This window comes from Microtus ochrogaster, chromosome 19, assembly GCF_000317375.1.
Source record: "Microtus ochrogaster isolate Prairie Vole_2 chromosome 19, MicOch1.0, whole genome shotgun sequence".
Lineage (NCBI taxonomy): Eukaryota > Metazoa > Chordata > Mammalia > Rodentia > Cricetidae > Microtus > Microtus ochrogaster.
The window spans coordinates 3317166-3330821 of NC_022021.1; the positions used below are offsets into that span (position 1 = coordinate 3317166).

At 39.3% G+C, this 13656-nt stretch overlaps 1 protein-coding gene across 3 annotated transcripts in view; it reads right to left on the reverse strand.

Annotated features, from left to right (window-relative positions):
* Fam169a (family with sequence similarity 169 member A) overlaps positions 1-13656 on the reverse strand; it is a 66749-nt gene that overhangs the window by 13209 nt on the left and 39884 nt on the right. For 2 of the 3 annotated variants that reach the window (XM_005356450.2, XM_026783731.1), the window contains exons 6-9: positions 10571-10750; positions 3840-3968; positions 2933-3039; positions 216-255 (exon numbers count right to left, since the gene is read on the reverse strand). In XM_005356450.2, coding sequence (XP_005356507.1) covers positions 216-255; positions 2933-3039; positions 3840-3968; positions 10571-10750 — 456 coding nt within the window. The remainder of the gene's footprint in view (positions 1-215; positions 256-2932; positions 3040-3839; positions 3969-10570; positions 10751-13656) is intronic. The other variant, XM_026783732.1, reaches the window with a different exon arrangement.

Below are 13656 nucleotides of genomic sequence, written 5' to 3' on the forward strand. Positions count from 1 at the left end.
CTCGTATTTCCCCACTATCCTGAGGATTACCACACTCATGTTCTCTCCACCTGGTTTTGGGGAATGACACAGACATTATGATCTCTATGTTACAGGAAAAGGAGGAGGGGGCTCAACCGCACCCCCAGTATTCACACACAGTAGTAAAATTGGGGAAGTGGTGCATGAGAGTCCAAAGCCAAAACACTTACTAAAAGAACAGCTGATTTTCTTACCTTCAGAAGTGCTAGCAAAGGCATCTTTCAGGGAATGGATCTAAAATAGAGACAAAGGTTAATATCTAATGTTTTTAACTGTCCTTTCTTACTATGGGCCTATTTTGTTCATAGTTTCAAAGAAAAATATTTAACTGTATTCAAATACTACTTTTTGTTAAGAAATCTACCTTCAAAATTAAAAGGTTATGTTATATCCCTTGGTTTATTGTAAGCTTAAGAGTTTATCCAAGGATCTGAAATGTTACAGGTTTACCTTGGAATGTCCTAGCATTCTGTCCACAGTACCTGCTCTCCTGGCTTTTTCTGCATACTATCTTCACTTAATAGCTATTGTTGATGAATCAAAACATACAAATAAATTTTTCCACTCTACTTTGATTTCCAAAGCAAGTATTCCAAACATTATTCCTTATCTACATTAATGGCAATAGCAATCACAGTCATTCTAGCAATTCTGTGAAGAAATAGCAATAAGTCCTTCCTATCCCTCCACCAATCGCAAAGCTTGTGGATTTTAAATGAAGGTTCTCTCAGAACTACCCTTTCCTATCACCATTGCTTTGCACAGACATTTATTATCTTAAATCTAAATAATTCCAAATAGCTTCTTCCCTGGCCAAGTCCCACCCTTTAACTATATTCTATCTAACCCTTTCCACCCAATAAACTAATGCTTCACAGTCAGACTGTGCAATCCTTTGCTTAAAACTTTCAAATCAATACCTTATCACTGTATAGAATACAAAACAAGCTTTCAATAATTGATTTCTTCTATATTAAGCATATCATTTCTGAATTATTTTATTTTATTTTACATGCTATACCTCTAAAATGACCTAACAACCCTTTTCCTAGAACTCTACCTGCCCTTTAAATCATCCTGTACTATGTACCTTTATCATTTGCTATAACTATGGCCATCATTATGCTGTAATTTATTTATGTTTCCAACAGTAGATCATCTAGCTCTCTCATGTACTCAAGAGCATACCTTTATCTTTTGAACCTCCACTGCTTGCCCTAATACTTACTCCATTACAAATGCCATCCACTCATTCACCTACTACACACTTATGCAACCACACCATGGGAGGCGTACACATCAAAAGATCTATTTAGAGTTGAAGAAAAGTCATCCTATATTTCAGAACCGCTAGTAAGGCTATGTGAATTTCAAAGTTGACAACAAAAGAAATGACAAATGTTTTTTGAGGTGACGGATATGCAAATTATCCCCATGAAATCATTACATAATGCACAAAATAAAATGTCACATTGTACTGCAGAAACATATGCAAATATTATGTATTAATTGAAATTTAAGTCTAATTATAGACTTTAAAGTAGTTAACTGGCAAATGCATAATAAAAATCTTGCCTTCAAGAAGTCTGTAGTTCAACTAGAAAAAATAAAAATGATAAAAGGTAAAGAGAACCACATGTGATGTTTTATGTACAAAACAAGTAAAAGCAAACAAAATACCACCATCACCAAAAAAATGAACCATGTAGTCAAAATAAAATTACTGTAAGTGGTTAAAAATATTTCTTGAACTAAAGTATTATGAAGAACACCAACTTCAAAAATGACAGAAAATACAACTTATGCTATGAATCTTATAACATATTGCCACTACAATATGTTCTCATTCAAATGGCATTTAAAACTATTTGGCTTTATATTAAAATAAACTATAGTCCTTATTACATTTGTGGGAAGAGCAAGGTTTTTAGTTTTTCTTGATTTTATGGTAATTGAAAATAGTCTGTGAATGTGTCTATCTGAGGAATATGGACTGTAACATTAAAAAAAAACAAAAAACAAAAAAACAAAACAAAACAAAACAAAACAGAGGCTTGCCAGGCATGGTGACAGACACCTTTAGTTCCAGACCTCAGAAAGAAGAGGCAGGTGAGTCTTTGTGAGTTCCAGGACAGCCAGGGAACATAGTGAAACTCTGTTTCAAAAACAAACAACTAAAGAAAAGAAAAAAAAAAGAGCAAACACTATGATGCCCTAAACATAGAAATATATGTAAAACCTGATTTTGTAGTAGTCTTATTATTTATGCTATCCTTAGACAAGTATAAAAACTTTTCAAGTATTGTCAATTTTTAAGACATGAAATATGAATGGTAGAGGGGAGCAGAGAATGTAGAGCTCAATAAAAATAAAAGAGAAAAAATATAAATTGTAATTAAATATACATAAAAAATAACGGCAGCTAATAATATGTGAAATAGTAATATATATTTTCCTTTTATGTATGTATAATTTAAATTAGCTTTACTTAGCTTGTAAGACTTGTAAAAAAAAAAGCATTAAATCTTTAATAATCAGTTGACAGAAGTCACCAAGAAAATGAATGCAGTTGTAATTACTTAAATTTGTTGAATAAACTGTAACATTTGAAACTTAAGCCGAGCCTTGTAGTGTGAGCCTACAATCTGAACTGTTCATGAGGCCATGATGCTGAGCATATTTTCAAGTTCAAGGCCAGGCTAGACTCTAAGCCAGTCTAAGCAACATGGTGAGACCTACCTCAAAATAAAAAGTAAAAGCGGGACTGGGCTAGGGATGTAACTCAGTGGTAAAACACTTCCCTAGCACACATAAGGTCCCATGGCCAATGTTCATGATCACCAAAATGATAAACAACAAAAACAAAGGACACAAAAACATTACTATTTCCTATGACAGTCAAAGAGTATACCTGCATCTCACTAGACTGACTGTCTTCCATTCCAGGCTCATATTCTGGTACAGCAGCAAGACCATACTCTCCAGACACAGGTCTTTTAGCTTCATATTGAGAAATCTCTGTATACAGAAAACGTTTAAATATAAACTAATCATATCTGATTTTCATTTTAATAATATCTGGTGATCTTCATCAACTCCCAAGAGCAGCATAAACAAAAAGGATCAAGAATCTAGGTATGCTTTATCTCCTTTACAACATCTTATGCCCAATCTTTGATCCATAAAGCCTAGGCCATGCTTCTTCAATAATACACTCATTTTTACTCATAATTCCTGAGGCAGTTCACTATTTGAGATAGTTCTAGGTCTGTTTTTGTCTTTCAATTTTACTTTTATTTCTTTTTCTTTTTTTCTTTCTTTTTTTGGAGATAGGGTTTCTTTGTAACTTTGGAGCCTGCCTAGAACTTGTTCTCTAGACCAGGCTGGCCTTGAACTAACAGAGATCATCCTGTCTCTGCCCCCTGAGTGTACCACCACCACTCAGTTAAGCTTAATTTTACTCTTTTAGACTTATTTAATGTGCAAGAATATTTTGTTAGTAAGTATGTATGTATACCATGTGTGTACCTGGTGCCCAAGGAGGTCAGAAGAGGGTGGCAAATCCTATGGAACTAGTTATACACATGGTTGTGTGCCACCATGTGGGAATAGAATCCAATCGTTTATAAGAGTAACAAGGGTTGCTTAACTCTCCAGCCCCCTCTAGGTCTGTTTTTCATTAGTGACTCAAAAGTAAAAGCACAATAAAAACTTTAAAAGAGGGTCTGCAACCAGAAAGACCTCAGCAGTGCTCTGAGGTGTGAGACACCAGCAGCTGGTGCTGCTTTTTAAACTGTCCCATATCCTACTAGTCTTACCTGCAACTTTCACTGCTTCTCTCTGTAATGCTCTGGTGACTGGTGTCCGCTGATGCCAATGACCTACCCCTTCTACTTCCCACAGAAGTTCATGATCTCCTGGGTACTTTTCAAAGTATTGCTTGGAAGCTGAAAAACACATTTAACAATTTCCTAGATATCTCAAGTAGCAAGAAAGAAGAGAGGAAAGTGAGGTGCCCAAGTCATTCGGTGAGGTAGCATAATCGGATACCAAAAACATGACCAAGGTATCTTACTAAGACTATGCAGCGGTCTCAGTTACAGGGAAACTCTTGAGACTGGAGAGATGGATTTCTGGTTAAGAGCATTAGCTGCTCTTCCAGAGGACCTGAGTTTGGTTCTTAGCACCCATATGTTGGCTTACTCCAGTTCCCTCTTCTGGGCTCCACAGGTGCTAGCCAAACACTCATAAACAAAATAATAAGTATATCTTTTAAAGAGTAAAAATCTTACAAAATTCCAAATAAGAATTTTAAGTGATAAATCTAAAGAACATCAGTACAATACATATATAAAAGGATATCATCATGTAAGGTTTAAAATCATACTACACAAAATGGTAAGAGGAAAACATGATAGTCTGTCAAAACAAGTCACAGACAAGAAGCCAAAGACTTTCTACTTCGGTGGACTAACTGAACAGATAATTCAGAGAAATACAAAGCAGGAGTGATGAAGAATATACAGCACTGCGGACAATACCACTCAAATATGTACTATAAAGGACAAAAATCATCACAATTGTAAAGACCAGTGAAAATAAAAACAATCACAAGGCACACTATGCTTTTTAAAGCTATGAGCATGCAAATATGACATCATGAGATAGAAGAATACACAGGCCTCAGTAGAGCAATTATGTCTGGGGAGCAAAGGAAAAGGGGCTTACAAAGAGCTCCAAAGGGAAGAACTACATATAATAATAAACTGTACAAAACTCCCTGAAGAGCAGCTAATGCCTTTAACCACAAAGCTATCTCTCCAGCCTCAAGAGTTTACTTATAAGTGAGATCACTGCATACTCTTGGTGAGTTACCTTGGTCATGTTTTGGTGTCAAGTTATGCTGCCTTAATGAATGGCATGGTCACCTCACTTTCCTCTCTTCTTTGGCGCTATCTTAAGAGATATTTGAAAATTATCTGCTGTAGGAGCTCCTTTGGCCAATAGCCTTTAATACAGCAGCCCACTTGGGCGTGGTCTCACACTATAAATGCAGCTTAAAGCTGTGCTCGCTTCCGTTCTCACTTCCACCTGCTAGATTCAGTTCCTGTTCCCGTTCACGCAGAGGACGACTGTGGTCTACAACAGTGATCTTTGAGTCTCCCTAAATAAATAACCCTTTATTGTAAGTAATCCTGAACTAAACTGAGATTATTTTGTATCTTCCGCCATCAAATATTTGAAATACTAAATGTTTCGGAGTTTTTAATATTTTAAATACTTGCATAGGCTATACTATTGAGCATACTTAATGTGAAAAATTTTAAATGCTCTGAAACATGAAACTTTGAGTGACATATGCTTAGTAAGTTTCAGACTTGGGAGCATTTTGCATTTTGGTGAGGCATGCTCAGCCTATATGTAATTCTCATTAAAACCAAATTTTTGTTAAATTTGTCTAATCTGTATACTAAACACAAGAGTAGTAGGATACTATTCTATCATATGAACAAATTATAAATACCTAGTGTGAATCCACAGACTGACTTTTAATTGGGCATTTTCCAGTCCTTCTCTCAAACCGTAAGTCTATGTCCCGGGCTTGGAGCAAGAGGAAATCCAATGCAAGGAAACTCTCACACATAAAGACTGTTCCGCATCCACCATACATGTACCTCTTATCCCAAATGCTTGAGACAGAAGTCTATTGATTTTTTCCAGATTTTTTAGTATTTTCCCATCTTAAATACAAAGCCTTTTTATATATACACACAGCCTGAAGATAACTATATATAATAGTTTCAGTGTGTCTATCTATGCGTTGTGACCTGTCATGAGAGCACTAAATCAGTGCTCAGAGTTGTTTAGATTTTTATGTCAGCCATTGACTGTCTGAGATGCTACAGTGAGAAAGGCAAAGATGACTGTTAGGTACCTAGACAGGAATTAGCAGGCTTGGAAGCCAATCAAGATGGTCCCTTCCCTCACAACCTGGACTCACATTTACCATGAAAAAGTGCAGGTTTGGGGAAATACTGTGACCCATTAAGGGAAAGCTACTTCTCCTGGTCTTACTTCTGGCCCTCAGTGGAGACATAACACTTCTTTCTTTCTTTCTTTCTTTCTTTCTTTCTTTCTTTCATTTATTCATTCATCCATTCATAGATAATTAGAGATATAACATTTTGTTTATTTGTTTGTATATCTATTTTGGTCTCTATGTAGCTCTGGCTGTCCTGTAACTCACTGTGTAGCCCAGCCTGGCCTTGAATTCACAGAGATCTATCTGCTCAACATCCCAAAGAAAACATTATATACTACAGCCCCCTCCCTTAAGAGTAAATACACACACACACACCCCCCAAAAAAAATAAACAAACAAACAAAAAAAAAACTAAAACTAAAGAAAAACCAAAGAAGCTAAGCAACAATGAGGGCTCAAGGGGGCACACGTGAATCTCACTATGAAGGGAAAGTAGAACAGACATCACAGGTTGTGGGGGAGGGGAGGCTAAGCAGGAAGATGGTCATAGGAACAGGCGGTATCATGTGGGGGAAGGATGTAGGGAGACTACTAAAGAAGACAACTGGAATCAGGGGCATCTTTGGAATAAGCTAAAACCTAGTGCAATGGAAACTCCCGGAAACTTACGAGGGTGACCGTTAGCTAAAACTCCTAGCAATGGGAGATACGGAACTTGAACTAGCCATCTCCTGTAGGCAGGCAGGACTTCCAGTGGAGGGACTGGGACTACAATCCAGCCACACAACCTCTGACCTATAATCTGCCTGCTTTTTTAAGATATGCTGGGACAAAGGTGGCACAAAAGTGACAGGAGTGGTCAATACATGACTAGTCCAGCGACAGAAGCCACCCCTGACAAGACCTGGAGGGTCCAGAGAACTAGGATGTTCACCCAAACATGACTGGAAAAAAGTCAATGAAATGATCAGTAATGATATTCTGCTATGCTCAGTTAGGTGCCTAGTCCGTCTGTTATCAGAACGCTTTACCCAGCAACTGATGGAAACAGATGCAGAGACCTACAGCCAAACAATGGGTGGACCTCTGGAAATCCAGTGGAGAGAGGATCATGGAAGTCAGAGGGGCTAAAAGCACCGTGAGAAAACACGCTGAGTCAACTGACCTGGGCTCGTGCGGGCTCACATGAACCATTAACCAGAGAACTTGCGTGGGACTGAGCTGGACCCTCTGCACATAAGTCACAGTTGTGTGGAACACCTAGCAGAGGGGTTGGGGGCTGTCTCTAACTCTACTGCCTATTCTTGGGATGGGACCCTTTCCTCCTGCTGGGTTGACTCATCCAACCTGAACAGGAGAGGAGGTGTCTAGTCTTGCTATAACTTTATTTGCCATGCCTGGCTGATATACATGGGAGGCCAGCACTTTTCTGAAGGAAGGTAGAGGGAGTGGATGAAGGGAAGGCTGGGAGAGGGACTGGGAAGACAGGAGGGAGGGAGGGAGGGGAAACTGTGATTGGGTTGGGAAAAAATTAACTAACTAAAAGAAAAAGGATTATAGTTTAAGAAAAAAGTTAACCCACTGGGCTTGCTAATTACTTGGGCAGGAGTTCACCCCTCAAGAAAACTGATTTACTCTAAGATGTGTTAAGGAGATGGGAGGGATAATTATCTGCATTTAGAGATAATGGCCTCATCCATCCCAGGAGCCCTTCTCTCGTGGCAGTTGCTCACAAATACTCACTGCTAAACCTGCCACTTCTCTAAGCTGAAACCCAAGTGTCTACCTTCCATTTTGCCCCTTGTGGTCTATTCTTGGGATGCTGACCACAAGTCCCAAACACTCTGATGTTCTGGGATTTCTCACTATTTTTTCTGTACACCCTCAGCCCTTGCACATCTCCAGTGCTGACTTTCACTCTTCCTTCCCTGTCTCTCTCCTCCTAGCACCTTCTGGGACTTACAGCATCGAAATCCTGTGGTTTATCACTCAAATTCTCGTTTGATTCTTAAGCTTCCTTCTGAGTCTTTTTTTAATTTTTTTTTTATCAAGAACTAAGAACTTGTAAAAGAAAATTCTAATTTCTCAGTAACAATCTATGTTCAAATCTATGTTAAAAACACAGTAACCTTGCAGAGCACAAAACCAACATAGTGCTGCTATACAGAATGGCAAATATTTTTTAACAGTTCTTTTTATGTGTATGGGCATTTGCCTGCATGTATGTCTGCACCACTTGCACATCTGCTGCCCATGGAGGCCAGAAGAGAGAACAGGATCCTGCAGGACTGAAGTTATAGATGGCTGTGGGCCACCATGTGAGTGTTGGGAACCAAACACAAGTCTTCTGGAAGAGCAGCTAATGCTCTCAACTACTGAACCATCAAAATAGGAGATTTATTTAATTTATGTATATGCTTACTCTTGGATGGTGCACGTGTAGTGTGCAATGTGTGAAGTACATGCACATGCATGTACCTATCCATGCAGAAGTCCAGAAGATGTTTCTACCTTCCTCTATTACCCTCTGTTTATTATCTGGGATGGGGTTTCTTACTGAACCCAAAGCTCACAGTTTTGGTAAAGCTGGTTGGCCAGCAAACTCAAAATAACCCATCCACCTTCAACCCTCAAATGCTAGGGTTACAGGCACTTATGGCTATGCCCAACTTTTCCATGGGTGCTGGGAATCTGAATTCATGTTCTTTTGCCTTTAAAGCAAGTGTTCTTACTCAATGAGCCATGTCCCCAGACCCACTAATGTCAAATTATTAGAAGTAGAAATCAGGAAAACAATCTCATTTACAAGAGCCTTAAAATATCTAGGAATAAGTTTAACCAAAAAGGATGAAAACTTCCTATAAACAGCATATAATACTGATACAAAACTTGAAATGAGGGGCTAGGGAGATGGTTCCACTATCAAAAAACAAAAATACACAAACAAACAAACAAACAACTTGCTACTCTTCCAGTGGACCTGAGTTTAGATCCCAGCAGCCACGTTGGGTGGCTTACAACTCCTGCTCTAGGAGATCCAATGTAATTTCTGGCATCCACAGGCACTAGCACACACGTGGCCTGGCCGGCAAATAGACAGGCGTACATGCACGAAAGCACTCAAGCATACAGGCACGCACGCATCCTAAAAGATGGTTTGTTAAAGAGGAGGAGTAGAGGCGGGAGAGGTCACAACCTTATGAAAAGCCTCTCTCCAACACCTATCCCACACTCAAGACTATTAAATAGTGTATACTTAGATTTAAGAATTCCATTGTAAGAGAGACTATGAGTTAGTGTAAATAAATATACAAGTAGAATGGCCTGTCTCTGATAACTGTAGGGGTACAGAGGACCTTGCTCTCACAGATAAGCACTAGGGAAACCAGTAATGTTGAACATGCAGGGTCATCTATTCAAAGGAAGAGATATATAACCTGTTTTCTGACCAGAAGGCTGGAAACTTAGGTGGTTAACAGGCAAGGCAACCTCTGTGCTATCTGTAGGGCCAGGCCACATCTGGCTCCCCCAGGCTCCCACATACAGGTCCAGAAATGGTTAATAACCTGGGTGACTTCTGCACTATCTCCATGACTGTTAAGAGCACTTGCCACACTAGGTCCTTAAGGTAACACAGGTAGCCTATCTATAGAACCATCTTCATGCAGGAAGTGACAAGTACTTGGAAAGAATTTTGATGTAATCATGCCTTAAGCTTTATGGTGGACATGGGCTTGTGTTACACCAGGAAATTTAAACATAAACCACCAGTGTCGGACTCAGGAAACTTGAACCAACACTGGTTAATAAGTCATGTTAAACTGGATTTCCTTCTTGCCCTGGATTGCTACTCTGCTGCCATGGCATTTGCAGAGAACCACCAAATAGGGTTTATTTGTAATCAACTCAGAAAAGGAGAGGTCATTAGGAGCTTTGGTTATCAGTGGGGGTAGGGTGGGAGTGGCAGACAACCTAAGTAAGACATCTATCTCTAAAGGGTCACCCTGAGAGAGATGAAAACTACAGGTTTTTGGGTTTTGTTTTGTTTTTTAAGATTTATTTGTTATGTATACAGTGTTTTGTCTGCATCTGCATGTATGCCTGAAGAGGGCGGCAGCTCTCTTTACAGATGGGGGTGAGCCACCATGCCTCTGGAAGAGCAGGCAGTGCTCTTAGCCTCTGAGCCATCTCTCCAGTCCCTACAAGAGGCTTTAAAATTGGAGGAAAATCTGAAAAATACAGTAAGTATAGTAAGAAAGGCACAAAAACTTTTCACCTGAAAATAAACAAGTTTTGGAGAAAAAAGTCTTGCAGAAAATGTTACACCTTCCTTGGCCCAGAATTCCAGAACTCAGAGGTTAAGGCAGGAAAATCACCATTTCAAGGCCAACGCCTACACTGTACGACCCTGACTTCAAACATTAAAAAGGTTATTATGTGCCACGTTACAACTAGATACCACAGAATAAAATTACATTAGAAAGTTAAGCCCTAGAAAGCAAAAAGTTCTAATCTAATTGTCTGGAGAAACATTTCAGGTGACAAGTTTCAGCTTGGTCCGCTCACCTGTGTACATGAGAGAAGACAGCGGGTACCGCAAGCCAAGGGCTTCTTCTGTAAAGGAATCAACAAAGTCCTCCAGCATATGAAGCCCCAAATCTTTTCCTCTGTACTTCTTTCTTATAAACATTGTATCAAGAACTGGCAGTTGGTAACTCTGAGTAAGAAATGAGGCACATAAGCTTCCTGCAGTAGTAAGAGAAACCAAAGAATTTTACACATTAAACTACATGTACATTTAGTAAATGACCTAATGTTTCTGAATAGTTTTTTCCCTTATGTTAAGAAGTACAAAGAACTGCATATATGTATTACAACTTTTGTCATACACTCTAATTGTATTCATGTGATAATAAGAATAATTCTTATTTTATATTTGCCTGTGGTTAAGTAATATAGAACAAACAGCTCATTCCATTTTATGATATACATACTTGACTATGACTATATGTACACAACACTACTGCTATCTTTAAACATAACCTTAACCTCCCTGCTCTACCATGGACCAAAACTGCTAAAACCATGAGCCAAAAACAAATCTCCCTTCAGGTACTTTTGCTCAAGTATGTAGTCACAGCAACCAGCAAGCCAGACTAGAACAACATTATAAGAAAATGTTATTTGGTCATAAAAAAATGAAGCATTGGAGCTGGAGAGACGGCTCAGCAGAGAACCCGCATTTGGTTCCCACACCCACATGACCATCCAAACTCCAGGTCTGGGGTTCCAGTGCCTTCCTCTTCTGAGAACACGAGACATACACATGATGTGCAAACAAAACAATAATACAGATACAATGAATAAATGTTTTTTAAAGAAGTATTAATACACACTACAATATACATGAGACTAGGAAACAAACTATTAAGCCAAAAAGAAAAAAAAAAGCTAGACACCAGTCACATGATGTATGATCTAGATTAATTAATGGTTGTCAAAGCCTGGAAATGGGAGTGACTCCTATTGTACACAGTTCTGTCTTTTGCAGTAATAAAAATTATCTAAAATGGTGAGATATGATATATCTGAAACAGGTAAATTATGTGGCATGCAAATATACAAAACTGTTGTTTAAAATACAAATAGCAATTTAGGCATTTGATGTATACCATTTATAACAAATTTCTGTCAGGACAGTCTTCAAGTTTACCCATTTTCTCACTTTCTCTGTAAGTCTCACCCCCCTGGGGTCCAGTTACTCACCCTGGTCTTTCTACACAGTCCACGGCAACAATGAGAAATCCTGAAGCAGTAACAATACCTGGAGCCTTTGCCCAGGGTGCAGCATTGCAGCCTCTTCACTAAACTGTCAACTCTGCTCACGTGCATTCTACTGGTAAGCTGTCATGAGCTGTTTCTGCTCACTTAGAAGCTGGCTCTGGGTAGAGATGTCCCCAGTCCCTTCCCATTTCACACCTAAACAAGTCTGTCACAAAGTCTAGGGCCCTTGTCTGGAGATGTGCTCTGTCCTCAAACAAACACACAAACCAACAGAAAAACAAAACAGAACAAAAAGGAAGACACTTTGTGACAGGGAGGGAAGAGAACAAAATATCCCAAGCGTAAAAACATTATGTTTTTAAATATAGCTAAAAAAAAAAGTAAACTATTTCCAACAGATGTTACTATTGTTTATCCCATTATTTAAAAGTGAAAGAGAAGTTGGAAGTTCAGCTGTGAGAATCACATCCCTGAAGAGAAATCTCAATAGGGAATTCCAGCTGACTGTCTCAACTTCCCCAGTTGGTCTCAGCTGGTTATTATGAGCACTAGCTTTGATGATGTCATCACTATCTGCTGGAAGCCTTACTGGGGAGACTGCTCTGCCAGTGACTCTTGATTAGGAACTCCAGCTGGCTGCCTTAATGAGGCTTCCCCACTCGGTTTCTGATGGATTTAATGACATTACCTATTATTTGTTCTTTTACTTGGAAGCCTCAAAGGGGTGGGGGATGACATGGGACACTCTGTAAAGATACACTCTACCTACCAACCAACCTCAATGGGGTTTTCTCAATTGATTTCTACTGGATATTTTAAGTACCTTATTTAATGATGTTTTGTGACCTATCTACAACTTACTATTATCTATTCTTACTTCAGTTTGCTATGTATTTAATAAATGCACTCATTCAAAACAAAGTCTATGGGGCTACAGAGACGGACCAGTGGCTCCTGCTAGGGAGCTGGGTTCAGTTCGCAGCACCCACATGGTGGCTCATAACCATTCAGAACTCTAGTTCTGTTGGATCTGACTCCCTCTTCTGACCCGTGTGTGTACCAAGCATATACATGGTACACATACATACATGCAAGCAAAACACTTATACAAAAAGCATGGTTGTTGTAGGTGACTCTCCTGCCCACTCTGGGACCTGGATTCCCACAGAGCTGTCTGGTACCGTGCCATCCTGAAATCTCTTCACTGCTTCCCTTCACCATAGCGCAGAATTAACTCTTTCTTTGGCCTAGAGACCTTTTAAGATACAACCTCTTGCTCTCCAAATTCTGTCACTCCCTCTCTATAAACCAGGCATGGTAGCCACCTGCAATTTCTGAAGCGTTCAAATCTGTGTCTCCATTTTCAGCTTCCGCCTGAGTTCCTCCATCAGTTCATTCAGAAAAGCTTCTCCTAACCTTTCTATTTAAAACAGCACCTCCCGGGGAGAGGGGGTGGGGTAGGGGAGAACTGTGGATGGAATGTAAAATAAAAATAAAAAAATAAAGTAAAATAAACAAATAAATAAAACAGCCCTTCCCAAACTCTCTCTCTCAGCTGTTCTTTCCCGTCTCTTCCTCTAAAACCTAAGTTCTTCAAGGATGGAGCTTACATTTTTATTATTTCAATTTGTCCCTCTTAATCTTTCTCCCTCCTCTTTCCTCCCCCTTTCCTCATTTGTATGGCTCCTAATAATAACATTGTAGTAATGGGCGCCGTGGGCTGTGTCCCCAGAACCCCGGCCGCACCCCGGCCGCCTCCGGCTAGCTTTACCCGAAATAACAACACACAAACTGTATTCATTTAAACACTGCTTGGCTCTTTAGCTCTAGCCCTTTTCTCGGCTAACTCTTGCACCTGGACTAGCCCA